The sequence below is a fragment of the Argiope bruennichi genome, chromosome 2 (genome assembly GCF_947563725.1).
Source record: "Argiope bruennichi chromosome 2, qqArgBrue1.1, whole genome shotgun sequence".
NCBI classification, from domain to species: Eukaryota; Metazoa; Arthropoda; class Arachnida; order Araneae; family Araneidae; genus Argiope; species Argiope bruennichi.
The window spans coordinates 76,899,253-76,917,621 of NC_079152.1; the positions used below are offsets into that span (position 1 = coordinate 76,899,253).

General features: G+C 28.4%; 1 protein-coding gene across 3 annotated transcripts in view; it reads left to right on the top strand.

Annotated features, from left to right (window-relative positions):
• Positions 1–18,369, top strand: part of LOC129955844 (uncharacterized) — a 293,119-nt gene that overhangs the window by 209,544 nt on the left and 65,206 nt on the right. For 2 of the 3 annotated variants that reach the window (XM_056068255.1, XM_056068256.1), the window contains exon 3: positions 13,051–13,122. In XM_056068255.1, the coding sequence (XP_055924230.1) occupies positions 13,051–13,122 (72 nt within the window). Of the gene's footprint in view, positions 1–10,260; positions 10,293–13,050; positions 13,123–18,369 lie in introns of those variants that run through there. The other variant, XM_056068257.1, reaches the window with a different exon arrangement.

Here is an 18,369-nt window from a genome sequence, read left to right on the forward strand (position 1 = left end):
TACATTCATGTTGTTTGCATGTTAGATACATTCATGTTGTATCGTGTCTTGTTAATTAGCATTAATGGTGTTAATAAAATTAAATTGGAAGATGTTACATTATCGTGGCAAACCAGCAACATATATTATTTAACATCAGATTCTATATTGTTTTATGCGTCACTGTGATAGTACATATTTAATCTCCAACAGCATAACATTTCCTTCTGTGTTATGAATTTCAAAATTAAATTCACGAGGCATATTTGATGAATGTTTTCAGAGTTAATTGACCTTAGGTATTTTTAAATGTAGGTACTTAGGTATCGTTACAAGAAGAGTTATAAAAAGATACATAAATCTAAAAAAAAAAATCTCCAAGAAGACTTTTTGTTGAATTTGATTTAGGTTAAAAGTAAAAATAAATTGATAATTGATCACAAAATTTATATTTTATTTTTATGTTAAAGCTCAAAATCATCGCTAGAGATTATTGCATAAAAGATTTCCAGTGAGAACTACCAATAGGATTAATGCATGAACGCCACATGTCATTTGGTAATGGACTAAATACATGAAGCGTGTCGTTGGCTGTCATAGAATCGGTATGAAAAAGTGACCTAATAGCCCCATCTTTTCAGAATATCTTTTCTTTCGGAAGTTCCCATGACAAGTTGTAGATGTGGAAATAGCTAGATGATGGATTAGGGATATATCTCAGCAAAAATATTCATTCACTTATTTTACGAATGTTCATACCAAACTTATTATTAAAAATATGACAGCTGTCCTGTCAAGATTTTATATCTCTGCTTTATTTGAACTTTATGAAATGAAGAATCTGTTCTTCTACATTATTGTTTGATTAATGCCATTAAATATTTTTTCTACATAATATATAAAATTATAAAAAGATCACACAAGTCTAAAAAATATAGGAACTTCTCTCTAAAAATGATTTTTTTTTGTCTTACAAAAAGTATAAAAAGAAAGTATTCTAATTATCAAATAACCCGACCTAAAGATTTTTCGATGAATCTTTTCGTTTAATGCATGGCCGAGTAAAAAAAAAAAAAAAAAAAAAAAAAAAAAAAAAAAAAAACTCTTTTTGAAGAATTATATCTGTTACAAATTGTTTATTTTTACTCGTATACTTTATAGAAATAAAGTATCTAGTTCCAGACAAAAATCAAAAATCAGTCTAGTCTACAATAGATCTATGGCGTAGATATCTACATTGTCTAAAAGTATTACTGTAGATCTCAGACATCAACAATATAATAATTTTGTAAATATTTGCCTTTCTTTTTTTATACACATATTTCTGTATGTCTTGTACTTATTTGTATTGTGTTGGAAAGTAATATTTTTTTTCCATTTAAGTATTCAATTCATTTTTTTTCGACACTATCTGTATCTAATGTTCAAAATCTGAAAAAATAATATATTATCTGTACACAAAATAATATATTATCTGTACACAAAAAAATTGCAGATCCGCATCTAATTTAAGTGAATGGAGAGAAATTCTTTCCGAAAATGTGTACTCTATTTTCTTCACAATAGGCAAGTGTGGCAATTGTAAAAGTGCATAAGTTCGGCTAAGCACAATCCAGTTATACTATAAACAAGGGGTACAATTCTTAGTGGTAAAAATGTTCTTAGCAAATGATTTCAATAATGCAATTGAATCATGCCATTTGACTTGAAAGCCTTATGAACGCATGTCATTTAACTGCATTTTATACTATCTTGATTCATAATGTTAATTTTTTTTTCGTTCTGTAAAAATGAGTCAACAGAAAGTTTCTTTTTAAAAAAATCTATGTGATTGGAAAATTAAAGATTTCGTGTCACATTTAAAATGTATTATGAGAATATGAATGATCTCTTATGGGTGAACTTCTAAATGTTCATTTTGAAAATTAGCTGTTTTTGCGAAATACTATATAAAAATACTAATATACTTGTCCAAATTTCGTTATTATTTTATTAATAGTTTGCTATATACACAATCGAGTGTTGTTAGTTCAAATTTGTATAGCCAATTACTTGGGAAAATACGTAATTCATGGCCAAAAAAAATACAAAATGGTCGTTTGTTCCCGATGGTTTAATAGCGTCAGTTTTATACAGCATTCTCTGTGAAGTAAAAAGCAAAGTATCTTCGAAAATTCAAATTATCTCTTGTGTTAATTAAATAAGGACGAAATATTTTAGATGTAGGTACAGGCAGATATAACAAAGAAAGATGTTTTTCGAATCAAATAGTTTTCAGATGAGAGTTGCCAATTTCCTATGGAAAATAATACTCTGGTTGGTTTAATATTACATTCCGAAATAAATGTAATATTTTCTAAATTCATCAAACATCTCATTTATTTGCTAGCAGATATATCGAATTCCCATATTTTTAAGGTAGGTGATACGTTGAAAAGTCGACTTTTTACAAAATATGATTTTTTTAATTTAATATTCTTTATGTTTGAACAGTTTTCTTCATAAAATAATTTGAATTTTGTTTCTTTTTTACATTACAATCGGTTTTCATATTTACATTTATATATGTTTTAATACTATTTTGCATTTTTAAATGCAATGCTATTTTCTCAAATCCTAATCTTTGGTAGAATTTTCTTATAAAAAAAACCTCATAAATTAAATCTAATGCAAAGTTTTTGTTCAAATTTGGTATAACAATTTCTCAATATATTTTGCAGTACCTAAAATAAAGAATAAGTTATCTGTTCATTCAATTTATAAACATTCTATAAATGTTTTAATGCTTCACAATAGGAAAAGAAATGGGAAATACTATGTTATTTATCAGTGAATAATATTTACAAAATAGAAAAACACAGCTTATGTTTTAGTTCAGGATCCGGCAACACATTTTTTAAGCGTTATTCGCAAAATTTTGCGCATGTGAATTGATAAACGTCTGAGGTAAATGATTTTTGCTTTATATTTCTTTTTTTGTCCAAAAAAAGGTATTTTTTCTACTTTAGGAGAAAAAAATTCTAATTTCTCCACTTTTAGGTTGCATAGAATGTTTTTTCATTCTGTTTTACGCAAAAATTCAAAATATAACTAATATAGAGCCTTTTTCAAAAACTTCTTCTCGAACATATTCAAATTCCTAGAACCTAAAATTAATTCCTTTATAATCGCCATGAATCAATGCATCGCCATAAATCAATGCATGAGGATCAATGCATTCCTCAAATATATGAAATCATTTACTGAAACAGTAAAGAAACTAAGAACTTTTCTACATAACGCATTCTCCTATGGTGGAATTATAGATATTTATCCCGGTGACTACATGTTAACAATGAAACAAAACTTCGAATCACTATTCATAAATTAAATAGTAGAAGTTTTTCATGCTATATTCTGTCATGATGACTAATTTCAGATTCAGTTTTTGGAGAAATGAAAAAAAAATACTAAAAGGAATTTTAATTAAATTTTTCCTCAGAAAATCTCTATCTAATCAAGACTGATCTCTTCTGTTAAAGGAATACCAATTTCTTTTTTTTACCTGAAATAATTCTTAATTACCTCCATTCCATTTTTATGGAATTTAAATAAGGCTAAGTTACTGAGAATAATTGGAATTATTTTTTCTTTCTTCTAAGGAATGAAATACATTTCTCGTAATAAAAGAGGTAATTCCAGATTCTTCGGAGCCACAATGCTGTAATTAGAAATCTAATTATTCCAGCTAAGCCTATTTCTTGAGAAAGTTAACTCGAGCAAAGAATGGGAAACTTTAGTTATTTCAAGCCTTTTCATTTCTCCTGCGTTGTTCTAAAACTTTAGTCAAGGGAAAGCAGAAAAGAAACTCGGTTTAAATCTTTCGTATAAAAGGGAAAAAATTGATTCCAGCATCGTTTTGCAGAATTTTTGTAGTTTAGATTTATATTTAGATCGAAGTAGAAGAAAATGGAAATCGACTGGACTCATTTAAATATCTTAAGTGATCTTTGTGTTCTGATATGGATTCAAATAATAATAAATAACACAAATAAGATGTAACGTAATTAAGAGGCTATATTGTCACGTAGATGCTATAGTATAGAACTGAATGGCACACACAAGAGGTAGAGATAAACTAATTTATTAACTGAACTCTGAACTGAGAATACAGCAACTGACAGATCTTCTGCTTTTATACAAGCAAAGAAAGTTCCAGAATACTCTTCTGGAGACAGTAAGAAAAGTACAGAACACTTGTCTGGTAAACTAAAGAAATGTCCAGTATCTTCTGGAACATGAAATAAAGGAAAATATAAAATCGAGGAATTAAGTATTTACATATTTATATATACTATTAATCACATTGTCTCTAGCGGGATTCGAACCCAGGTCTCTTGATCATGAGACCAGTGCCATGCCCATTCGGCCATGGACATTCGACTGTCTTTCTTCAATGTGGCAATATAAATTCGTAGATCAAGAAATTAAAGTTAAGAATGCATGTTTTTTTTTTGTTTTTTTTTTTTTGCCAAATGGAAAGATAGTTTTGAAATCTTTGAAAAGCATATGAAAACTAAACTAAATCCTTATTAAAAAATCCTTATTAATTATTATACATTTAATTTGTTTCTTATACTTTTGCAATTCTTGAAAAAAATTAAATTCATTTCCATGTTTCAAGTATATACTTTCACTTTACAAATGTTCAGACTATTTTAACCCTTTGCAATTGGAAAGATAATTGGATGCATAATCCTTCACTTAATACATGGACCTGTTTATTACCCCAAAAAATAAATACATGCAATTGTTTTAACTCTTCTGCTGTCCTCTCCTATCCTCGAAAATTTCTGTTTTTCCTCTGTTTTTCGCTACATTAGAACAAAAAAAAATAGAAACTCAAACAAGTAAACATTTACAAAGCTTTTTAAATGTTTGAAAGTCTTAAAATGCAGAACGCTTGAAGCGCGTTACATCTGCCCTGTAGAAGTTTCACTTGAACGCGTTAGACGCATTACGGACGACGAAGAGTTTAACTTGAGTTTCCTGAAAAAATGAGTCTACATCATTTTAACATTCTGTAGATATTTTTAACAATTAAAACTAAAAAAAAGTCACCATCTTGAATGGTGACAAATAGAAGACATTCGACTGCAAAGGGTTAAATTCAGGAGTAATAATTTTTATTTTGCCATTACTTTGTTTCTCTACTAACATTTTGCAGCATATAAAGATTTTAATTCTAAATTTACTAATGCTTCAACGTTCCTTCAGAATTTGCTGGCATTATTGAAATTCTATTATTAGATGAAAACGACCTGTGTTCCGAGAAAGGAGGCATGTCAGCAATTTCGAGAATTGAGCATCGCAACGTTCTGTTCGATTGAACGTATCAATTAATTATGGAAGAGCGAAGGTGTCATTATTCAATCAGTTCAGGGTCACTGCCGCTTGTTTCCGTCTACACCTGATTATTTGTCCCACAGCTGGATTGATTAGGCGGCTGAATTTAAGCATCAGCCATTTCTGTACAGATTGATTGATTACGAACTTCGCATTTGCCTCATACTAAGACAGATGGCTGGCTTTTAAATTCATTTCAACATTTTTCTATTTACCTTTCCAATAATTTTCAAATTATTTTAAATAAATTAGATTTTAATACTAATTAACTTTTATAAATTCGATATATTTTCCTATTAACATTTCACAGCCTAGATGTTTAAGATTTTAATTCAAGACGTACTAAAGTTTCAATGTTCCTTCACCATTAGTTGACTGTACTCAATAGATGGCATTATAATTATCGAAGTTCTAATTTTGGATTGAAGCTACCTGTATTTTAAGGAAGGAGGCTTGTCAACAATTTCGGGAAGTGAGCATCACGGTGTTTTGTTCGACTGAAAGCGGCAATGGCAAAGCGAAGGCGTCGTTATTAAATTAGTCGAGTATTACTGCCAGCTTGTTTCCATCCAAATTTGATTATAAGTCACATAAATGGATTGATTAGGCAACTGCATTTAAGCAGCAGCCGTTACTGAACAGGCTCTGATTGATTATCAACTTCATCATCAGCCTCGCAATCAAGATGCCTGGGTTAGCTGAGTTTTAGAATTTGACTGATCCTTTGTATAATTGAATTAAATGCGGAAAATTTTTGGGATGTGTTGTATTCTATAAAATCATTTCATTCGATTTATAACTATTATGGGGAATAGCATATAAGCCAGTAACAGCTCTTCTACCCGAACAGCTGTTATGGTGAAATGGTTTAGTTACTGGACTGCTAACCACAGGGTTCCAGGTTTTATCCCTCGCGTATCGCTAAACTATGATAAAGGAATTTATTTTAGTTTTTAGGAATGTGAATACATTCGAGACAAATTTTTTGAAAAATGCTCTAAATCGTTATTTGCAAATAATAAGAAATCAGTAAAGAAAAAAAAAATACTGAGATTAAGTTTGAAATAATTTTACAATCCAAATTATCAATCTCTTCTTCACTCTTTATATTCATACAAACACTTTTATGATGTGCAAGAAATGAGTGAAAATTCATAAAATCTACATGAATATTTATTAACTCTCAATTTTATTTGATTCAACAAAAATAAATGCAAGAATTTTCAATTTAGGATTTTTTTTTACTTATTATTCTTCCAATATTTTTTATATTAATCTGTTTTATTTTTCATTTCTGAGATTATTTTTTAAAAGCGGGTACATCTTTATTTCTTCTTATTCTTTTTGTACGATGCATGTTAAGAAAAGACCAACTGAAAGTGTCCTGGGATAATAAAGCAACTGCTGAACAAACTACTGAATTTAAATTACGAGATGTAAACATGCCATAACAAATATCTCATTAAGACAGGTTCTTAAGGAGTGGGGAGAGTAACTACTTTTTGAAAAATATTTATTAATAATGTTTGCAAGTGAGAAACCTCTCACTCACTTTTCGCCGATGGTGCCTCCAACGGTGATCCCATGGGCAACAGAGCCACAGTGGCATGATGGTAAGATGAGGGCTTCGAGGCACGAAGATTCCGAATTCGAGACCCAATTCCGCCGAAAAATTACAGTCTAAACAAGTTTGATGTACGCTAAATCTATCGGAGCCAAATGTTCTCCCAATAGAAAGATGTAAAAGATCGGAGAAGGAAAGTCAATTTAGGTTCTTCTCAATATTTGTTTGGGGTTCAAAATTACACAGTCCGCCCTAAAGCAATCCTAGAGTTGGTTCAATACGGGACGTTAATATTACTAGAATAAATTCAAGACGCAACTAAACAGTTATCTAAAAATGGCGTCGAAGCATAGCAAGATTACAGTCGAGGTTTCTTAGCATTGTATGCCGTTTCTAATATTTTTATACGCTAATTTTATTCTATAAACGCTGAAGTTAATTTTTGAAATTATTATTTAACTAGTATTTAGTGATGATATTAATAAATTGATTTTACTAGTGAAAAAATTCAAGGCAAGCGCATCCGCAATCGTCTATAAATGTAATATATTTTTTAGAAATTCTGAAACTCTTTTGGGAGCATCGTGGCTTGGTGGTAAGGTTTCGACTTCGAAACTTGTGAGCTTCAGGTGCGAGACCTGATTCCACCGAAGAACCGCCGTATTAACGGGTCTGGCGCACGCTAAGTCCGTCCAGGCCATAAGTCCACTCCCCTGGTGTGGAGTGGAAGTTTGGAGAGAGGGTGCCGCTCACGTATCGTCTTCGTCATCTGACCGTGGTTCAGAATTATGAAGTCCGTCTCAAAATAGGAAATAGTGTTGCTCTAAATAACGGATGTTAATATAGTTTTACTAAGCTGCACATCTATTATTATTATTATAAAAACAAAACGAATATCCATAACCCACTCAGAAACAAATAACACTGAAATATCTGAATAATACACAAAGCTGAATTAACTCTGATTGCATTTCCAACAACCTTTCTAATTACATTTGCATAATTACTCTATCTTTTATGCGAAACTAATATCAATACCATTCTCCAGTATCCGGAGTAACTAAAAGCGCAAAACAATAGATTCAAGAATACAGAACCGCAAACTTCTATTAAAAAGCCCATTCTCCAACACTGACTTAACTGCACAGCGAAGTTTCGATCAGAAGACAATAATCTTTCTCACAAAACCCTTTAATCGAATCTCGGGAATCGATACTCCCCTAAGAGCCTTCCTCCCGGCTGCTGATCCTCGAGTTCGTATCCTGACCTTATCAACAAGAAGGATAGTCGATCAATTTAATGCTCTTAACGGCTTTCCCAATGCTAGCAGATCCCATCTATAAGAATTGGGGAACCCTTTTGTCTAATGCCTCGGTTTTGTCCTGTAGATGTTTGGATAAGACTGATTGTTTATTCATTGTCATGAAAGTGTGATATTCGTATCATGAAGTCTAATTTGCATGTGAAAAAGGCCAGAGGACTCATTTGCTTTCGTTTTAATATGACAGCAGAAAGGTTGTTTTGCCGTTTTTCTGCTAGAAATGGAATAATTAGATAAAATAGGTAATGTGTTTTGTTTAATGATAAAAATGCATGCTATTATTATATTTACTTGCATAGATCTTTGTTTTGAAATCATTTTATTTATGAACCCATTTAATAAAATATGACATAATAGTGCTGTATTAGATTTGGAAAATTGACTCATAAAAGTGTTATTTTACGGTCTTTAAGAGTGTTTCTTATATTGCATAAAAATGTACTTCTCATGTATAAGATTTATTATTATTTTTTTTTTTTTGATAAACTCGTTTTAAGATAAAATGTTTTTTCCTAAAGTTTTAAATTATGTACTAAACTGATATGTTAAGTTTGTACAATTCTAAATTTTCTTTTTTTTAAAAAAACTTTCCTTTTTTAGAAGTATTCTTCTTTTTTTCCTACAGTTCTTCTAAAGTTCCCATGATTTTGATTCAAATTGAATTCAGATTTTCCACTATTTATCTCAAACATTCCATCTCCCTAGAAATACTATTTGTTTCAATTCAGTTTTTAAGCTTATTTGTAAAAACTGTATAAAAATAGGAAAGTAGATATTCATAAAATTCTATGCTTGTAATTGCTAATTTAGTTGATGATAAAAATCACAAAACTTTTGAAAACTTTTCGATTTCACCATATAGTTTGATTTTATTTAATTTTTTCCTACACTAATTGTTTTAATTAATTTATCATTGATAAAAACTAAATCAGTTGAAAGCTCTCAAAAACGTGATCTGTCAAATCTTTGGCTTGAAGCAGGAGTGAGATTTAACCCAATATCTCTTTATCGAAGTAGAATGTTGTTTAACATTCCGTTGCAAAGTCGCTTGTTCAAGAAAGAATAGTTTGATTAATTTCGAAGAATGCAAATTTACCGTTCATTCTAAATAAATGTGATTTAAAGTAAAAATTATGAGATTCAAACAATGGGTCCAAATTTTTTCCTTTTAGTTTTTGCCAAACGTTTTTAAGACATTCGCGATTAGTTTGTTTGTATAATTATTCATTTTCTGTTCCAACATTTTTTTGAATTGCTTAGAATATTGTGTATTTAATTTTTTTTTTAAAAAATGCTTATTAATGAATTTTTGGGCTACAGGTAATAATGCAAAAATTGAAGTGAAAAGATCGAGTATGTATGATATTTCTTTACAAATACTATTCCAAAAGAGATATAAATTAAATATGTACGAAATATAGAATCTAGTATTTATTAACTCTTTGCACTCAGAGAGTGCATTTCACTCACCATTCAAAATGGTGCATCGTTTTGACGTTTTATTTATTTTTCAATTTTGATTGTTAAAAATATCTACAAAATGGCAAAAAGACGTAGATAAATTTTTCAGGGATATTCAATTTAAAACAAATAAGTAATAAACAAGTCCTTGTATTAGGTGAAAAATTATGCATCGAATTACTTTTTCGGTGTGCAAAGGGTTAAAAGCTTTTCTTATATATCTGTAATAGAAAGTTAAGTTTATTTTTCTAAATTTAAAAAATTCTGATAATTGAGATACTTTGGATTAAAAAATGATTCAATCATCTTGTCTAAAAAAAACTGTTATTTTAAGGTTAATCGGATCTTGTCGGAGAAGTCTCTGATCCTTTCGATAGCTTTCCAGCAATATGTAGAATGTTATTCTGCAGATTGGTACAGAAAAAAATATTTGAAATGAAGAGAAAACTACTTGACAATTGATTATTATCAAATATTTAACGCCTCCTACATTTATCTCCAAATATAATTCCATATTTGTACTGCTGTTTGAATGTCTATAGTCTCTTTATTCTTAAAACGTGGTATTTGTGATAATAATGGGTAAGTAGGTGTATTTATTCAATTAAAAATATCGATATAGTCATTTATAATCCCTTACAACCAGCAGCGACATTTTAATCTACAGTGTAAAAGTATAGGAGATCTTTATTTATATGCAGCATAGGTAAATCAGTACATTTATATTTACCATCAGACAATATTATTTATAAGAAGTGCCTTTCAGACGAAACCGAGTGAAATAATTTAAATAAGGTTTATGTATTGTTCCGACATAATATCTTTAAAATAAACAGAAAATTTTCTAATGCATATATAATATGGTAATAAAGTAAACTGTTTCTATATAAAAGCGACATTATACTGCTACCAAACTAGCATTCATGCTGTTGATTTAAGCTGCAAAAGTTTGCTGCCCAGAATAGCTACAGTATGTCATTTACATCGGCATTGCGAGAAAATATGCATTTTTCGTTGTTATATATTCAAGTATTGACTATTTATTCATCATATGGAAGCATGAAAGCTAGGGCTTTATTTTATATGGAAATTCAGATAGCTTAATGAGTTTTGAATAGGATTACAAATGCATAGAATATTTCAAAATCGTTGTGTTCTGTCAGCGTGAGGATCTAATATGCACAAGACGCAATACAATGAAAAGAATAGAAAGCTTTTTAATATTTATGATGGAATTATAAAAGTTTTTTTCTGTTTAAGCTATGCTGATGCCTGCATGTTTATTGTATTTTCCTATTAGAAGCAAGTTTCAATAAATTATGCTTTAGTTAAATTTTTAACAGTTTTTGCCCTAACACTCTTAATATACCGTTATTGGTACAATAATGCGAATGGGAAATTAGCGATTTATTAATGAATTTTCTTCACATTAAATAAAAACTCTGTAATCTCCCTCACCGTAGACTTTTATAATCACCATTTAGATGCAAATATACGGGCTAAAACATATCATTGACAAATATAATTATTCTATGGCGATAACTCCTTAAATGTGGTAATCATCCACCAATGTAATCTATACAACCCTAAAGCCGTTAGCGAGTTTTTAATGTTTGATATGATTTTGCCAATATTGGCGAAAAAACGAAATCCTATAATTTAGTTTCACCTCAGTACTTTAGTAGTATAATTCAGTGTTCAGCGTATTCAGTGTTGTTTTATTAAAAGCTAATTCAGGAAATCATGAATGCGATAGAAAGATTTCTTAAGTAAATCGCAGCTCCACTGGTGGTGTGCATCTTCAATATATATAAAATATTCTTTGATTCTCTGAAAACAATATAATAAATGGATAGTCAAAAGATATTACATTAAGAACGTGAAAGCAGCCTGTTTCATGGGACACTCAACATTAGATCAGAAGATGTGCTGTGGTGGTTGATCAAAATTTATCTTACGGGAAGAAGCTTCAAGAAGTAATCAATGCTTGCTTTGTGATATAATCCAAATATTTCATCTCATCTCAAGTTTTTTTAAATTAGTTATCATATGTTAATTTATTCTATTAATAATCATATGTAATGGCTGATTAATCGGTATGTCGAATTTCATAGAACATACACAACCATATCTATAGTCCTTATTTTTATCAAATCTTTTACATATTTGCTAAACTTTCTCGATTCTTTCACTCTTTAAAAAGAGTAGCTTTATTTATTTTGTTCTTTGTTTGAGACAAAATGTGATGTTCATATAGAAATATTGATGAAATAATTTCATTTTTTTTACTTTATACATTTAAAAAATACCTAAACATTTCACATTTTTACTATGGACATTTCTCGCTGAAAACATTTTTAAAATGCAGAAATAAGTATATTGCTATTTGGAAGTATAAGATTCGTTTAATTTCGACTTTGACTGGTAACTTCATTTTACTAAAGTATAAAGAATTGTTTCTTCTTTCTTAAAATATTGTATTCGATAGCGCATTTAAATAACTGATGCCCAACAATTAGTTTTTTTAAATTTGATAACAGCCACAAAATAATGAAGTACGGAAATAATTCTGTGAAACAGAAACTAAAATATTTGTATGGCATAAATTCCAATTATTTTTCTTTATATTTATTTGCATTTTGTAAGTATAAAACAAGCTTTATTTCCATTATAAAAAGAGACTTATTTCCACATGTCAGAATTTCTGATCTTTTAATATCAATTTTATTTTAAATTCTTCTAATAATTTTTAGTACCATCCTATTGCTTGATAATACTGTCATATGAAATAAATATCGTTCTTTATGCTGTAATTATTGTTACCTTTCAAATTATAGTGCAATATAAGTACTATTTATCATAAGCATCGCACTGTGTATTGGTGTATTTCAGATTTTTTAAAAATTAAAATAGTAAGTAATCGACAAAATATATTTATTTTAAATCTTTTTTAAATGAAATTTTAATAAATAATCTTTGCTTTTTATTTTATTAATTATAACTTTATTCCGTTATTTTAACATAATTGCAGTTGGAAAAAATCATGCAATGCATATTTAATAACAAATATTTCTTATTATTAGCATTTTAATATTTGACAAGATTTATGTTCATTTCTTTTTATAAATTATGGTACCTTATGGTGAAGCACTTTCATTTCCTACATAATAACGGCCGATTAGATGATAAAATATTGATAATCATAGATTAATATTCCAGTCGATTTGAATATTTCTTTAAATAATAACCATAACGCTATAGTAATTGATATTATGACTGTATTATTTCATACAAAATTCTCTAAATTTGCATTTATATTTCTTTCAATCTTTGTTTTCAGAGATCTTGCAAGAGTGGGAGAGCCACCATTTACCTAGTTCAGCCAGCCAATCGAGAGAGGACTCACTCGGAGGTATGAAGCAAACAAAACAAAAATTTTAAATTCTCAATTCATTTCTCTCATGCATTTTTCATTATTTTCTAAAATAAGAATAAATCTAATTTAAGGGAACTATGTGAAAGATGGTTTATTTATTTCGAACCCAAAAGAGGCTAGACTGCTTCAAAAAAATTTTACGGCCTTTGCATTTTCAGTAGTGTTTGTGAATTTTTTGGAAATTTTTAGCGTTACTTAATCCATTAGAGAATGGAACGTTTTTATTTATTTTCTGACATTGAATTTTCGATTTGAATTTCAATGATATCAAAATATTATTAAAAAGAACAATCATTTTCTTTAAATTGAAATTTGAATTTGAAATGGCCTTGAAATGAATAATTGACTTTTTTTAACATTTTCTCAAAGAAATTGTTTGATATTTAAGATTTGCTGTAACTTATATGCCAGATGAAAACCTATGGATTTTAAAGAACACAATCATTGCATCCAATACAGAAAACACGAGTTAAAGAATATGTTTTTCAAAAACTGTCAGATTTTTTGTAATCATTTCGCCGAATAAAATTTATCATATAAGAAATTGCAGTATAAAATTATCCTTAATATATTGAATTAATTGAATTATTCTGTAAAACCGGTAAAAAAATTTAAACGAATGCGTATTATATCTTCTTTATTCAATTCGAAACGAATAAAGAATTTTTTATAATGGCAATTTTTTAACAATATATCCTTTATAAATGAAGAACGATTTTTTTTATAATGGCAAATGTTTTTTAATTATATATTCCTCGTAAATGTCTATTTTTTATATAAAATGCATATCTTCATCTAAAACTCTAATTCAGGGTTATTTCTAATCGCAATTTATATATGTTGATAAATAGATTAGTATAATTATACAACGAAAACTGCTAATATAGTAGTATATAATGTATATATATAATAATATAATGTTATACAATGCAAAACTCTTCCATTAAAATAAATGTAACATTAATAACATGCGATTCATATTTATTTCGGTAATAAAAATTAATTTTCCGTTAGATAATTTATTTTTGCATCTCCCTTACTGAGCAAACTGAAATTGATATGATTTAAATAATATTCTTTACTATATTATATCAATCTTATGTCAATTTTCCTGTAGATTAAACTTCAAAGAATAGCACATTAAAAAGTAGGATAGTGAATTGAAGTTTTACTTTTGAATTTCTAAAACTAAAGTTATTGTCATTATTTACTAAAGCACTTCGGTGAAAACAATGGCGGACAAGGAGGACAAAGTATGTCAGTAAACATAAAAAATTTCATCAAAAAAATTTTGTGAAAGGGAACATTAGTGGAGTAAAATTAAGTTTAGTTTAGTTTAGTCATATTAACGTCCCGTTATAAAGCAACATTAGGGCTATTTCGGGACGGACCTCGTAATTTTGAACCACGGTCAGAGGACGAGGACGACACCTGAGCTGGCACCCCCTCTCCACACCACACTACACCAGCGGGAGGACGTTTGGCACGACGGATTTAATGTGCAACAGACCCCCTTACACGACGGTTCTTCGGTGGAATCGGGTCTCGAATTTGAAACCCTACGGTTCACAAGCCGAGACCTTACCACCAGGCCACAGCGGCCTGGAGTAAAATTAAGAGTTATTTTTACAAATACCAACATTTTTAAATAATAGATTATATAATTACAATTAATTTCTCCTGAGTTTATTATGTTTATGAAATATGAAACATTGAAATGTTCAACTTTAAAGTGTGAAATTTACAAATTTAAAATTATATAAATCCATATTTTTATTCTGTATGATCATTATTTGCAAAACTAATTCAGGAAAAGGTTTTCTGTTATATTAAAGTAATATAAAAAGAAAAGCTTTCATAGTCAAAGCTAATCCTCTTTTTAGAAATCATTTCATCTTCCTCATTCCATCCAGTTCATTAAAAATTCTATCTATTATCCAATATTTGTTTTTGTTTTTTAAGGTTTCTTGATTTCTTTAAACATTTTTCATCAGTTTAACACAGTTTTATTTTCTCTTGCTCATACGGTATTCTGTAGATGCGTTATATTATACGAAATAGCGAAATGAATTTTTTGTGAGAGAACTGTCAAAAGTACAATAATACCATACGGCTTTTATTTAAACATTTTTTTTAAGAAAACTGAAATTGATTAGCTCACATTTCAAAATTCTTTACATGTACTTTGTCTGCATGTACTTTCATTACGAAATTGGAAACACTGTGACCATCTGTCTGAAAATTTAAAAATTCACTAAAATGAAAATCTCTATTCGGGTTTTCTCCAACGGAATTTGATTTTACCAGTTACCCAATTACTGATCAATATTAAAATATCATGAAACTTTCTTTCTGCCAGGTATATTTTGACGATCAATCGAATTGAGCCTGGTATTAGATTTGAAAAGCAAATCTGAATGAGATTGAACAAATCTAATTTTCACACATTTCAATATATATATATATATAATATATATATCGTGTATTAAAATGCCAAAATAAACCAGTTAAACCATAACTGTTGAAAGAAAACAATTGAACGGCATAATTTCTGGAAGAATTCATAATTCACATTATAAAATTACCCTATGTAAGAGCAATGCATGAAAACGGGCTCGTACAATTTAACAAAACAATTTACAGCTTAATTATCGAAATCGGTAGGTTTATATGCTCACAGTCTTGGAAGCATCGTACTGCCGTACTTTAGATTGGCGTGCAGTTTGGCGCTTGGTAGGCGCGCTGGCATTATAAGAGTTTTACAGTTCGAGGTGGTTGGCGCTTGATTGATGCATTTGCATTCTTAGAGAGTGTTATACATATATTTAACGTGTATTAGTCTAAGTTACGGTGTACTGTCGATTTAATAATAACTTTGTATCACCACATTAAAATTAAATAATTTTAATTTAGCCTATAATTTTACTTAGAAAATGGAGCAAAAAAATTAATTTTTATTATAAGAGACTTTTGCTTTTAAAGAGCGATTAAGCTGAAAAGAACGGATTTTTCTCACAAATTACTAAAAGGAAACCTTTTAAATTAGTGAAAGAAAAATGCAAAAAGGGAAGTACATTTTAATTGAAGAAAAAGTTGATGATAATTAGGAATTCACCAAAATAATTGTGAACCGTATAGTGCAGCACATTTTGAGCATATTGGAATTAAAAAACATTCTTTGATCGTAAATTTGCAATTCAAATCGCATGTCTGCAACTTCGGTAGAAAAGCGATATGTTCTCTCTTAACTGAATAACTAACAGCAAATGATCTAATGAATATTTCATAATGACACCAAGTTGTTAAGGGATAGTTTCAGATATGGTAATAGGATCATAAATTAAATGATTCTAAAGAAATTCTTTACAGATCTAAGGTAGTTTTTTTGAAAAAATTTGGTTGAAGTATTTTTTATATGGTCCATAATCAGTTTAATTTTTAAATGCTTATACAAAACCCTTACTATGGATACCATGGAACATTCACGAATCGCATTAATTGCTGATTTCGGATCATTTTCAACATCCCTATTTTGATAATGGTTAGCGATCCCCAGACAGATATAGAATAAAACTTATCGAATGATAGATTTGTGAAATAAAATCTGGCTCTTGGTCGCCAGATTTTATTGATAGTCGCTTAGATTTTATTGATATCCTCACTGTTATGGTAATTAGTGGTGTATTTAAAATCTAGTAACCGACCCAATTACTTGTAAACCAAAATATCACGTTATATTGATTTTTAAACAATTATGTTTATTGTAATTGGTCAATGAGGGCAATACAAATGGAAAACTATCCTTTTACCTTAATGGCAGATTATAAATATATTAAGCCATAAATTTCATTTCCTAAATTGAAATATTCATATATCATAAGTAAATTTAGTAAAACGAGTTTTCAAAGCGCTCTTTTATTAGTATCCTAAAAAGCAGAATTTATTATTTTTCTTTTTAATTTAAAATTAGCTGTCAAAAATATTATGAAATATTGATGTCGGTTATTTCACACATTCACTGTCTTGTGACAACGCGTGTATGAAATCAAAATTTAATTTTATTCGTCGATTAACTAATAAAAAAAGTGCTGAAAATATTAAAATAGTACATTATCAATGATGACAAGCAAATGTACTAACTGTACCACTTCAGGAAGTGGATGAAAATTCGATTAAGAACTTTTAACTTTATAAAACAATAAATATTTAAATAAAAAATAATGTAAAAATTAACTATATATTAATTATTAATTATATTTAAAAATTAATTAATATTAAATATTTATTATATTTATTTACTTCGTAATAAATATTTCTGTACGCTTTTCAAAGGCGGAATTCAGCAGTCCTGATCTTGAGCCACTAAACTGCGATAAACCAACCAACTGCTTACTCTTTATTTTATTAAAAATGCATTAAGTTTTTATTTATTTAAAAATATTATTTATTTAAAAATGCATTAAGGTTTTCAAAAGCCAAGAAAATATTTATTACAAATTTGTTACAACGAACCATATTGTATTGGTTATAAAATCATCTTAAGCAAGACAGAACGCAGCCAAAGTGTAAACAAAAAAATTAAAAGCAAAAATATTAATTAATTTTAAATAAAATAATAAATAATGAAAAATTAAATGAATGCGTTTTAAATAAGTTTCTAGATATCAATCTAATTATTTTAAATTACAAAAAGTTTTAAAAATCATACTCTAAAATATTATATTTAGAGATCCACTTTGTTGAAAGCAAAATATAAAATGGTAATCTTAGAAAGCATAATGAAATCAATGAACAATTTCAATAAGTTTGATGATTAAAGAAATATATTAAAATATAGATGATCAAAATTACAAATATTATTATAATGAAGTATAATAATTTTTTTAAATGTTAAAATTATTATTAAATAATTATAAGCGTTTAAATTATTTACAATTCAGACTTTATCAAATAATAAAGTCATAGAGTAGCAATTTTTATTTTTAAATACAGCCTTTATAACGATTACCTTAAATATGTTAATTGTTAGTTAAAACTAAATTACTTATTCGCCATGTCGGATACTTCGCTTGTCTGCCTTTCGCGAATTATTAATTATTATATATCAGAACATGCGAAAAGTAATTAATTTTTTAATTATTGAATCAATTAATTTTTTATTGATATATGAAATTATAATCATAAGATGTTACAATATTTTATACTGAAATGAGATATTTTAAA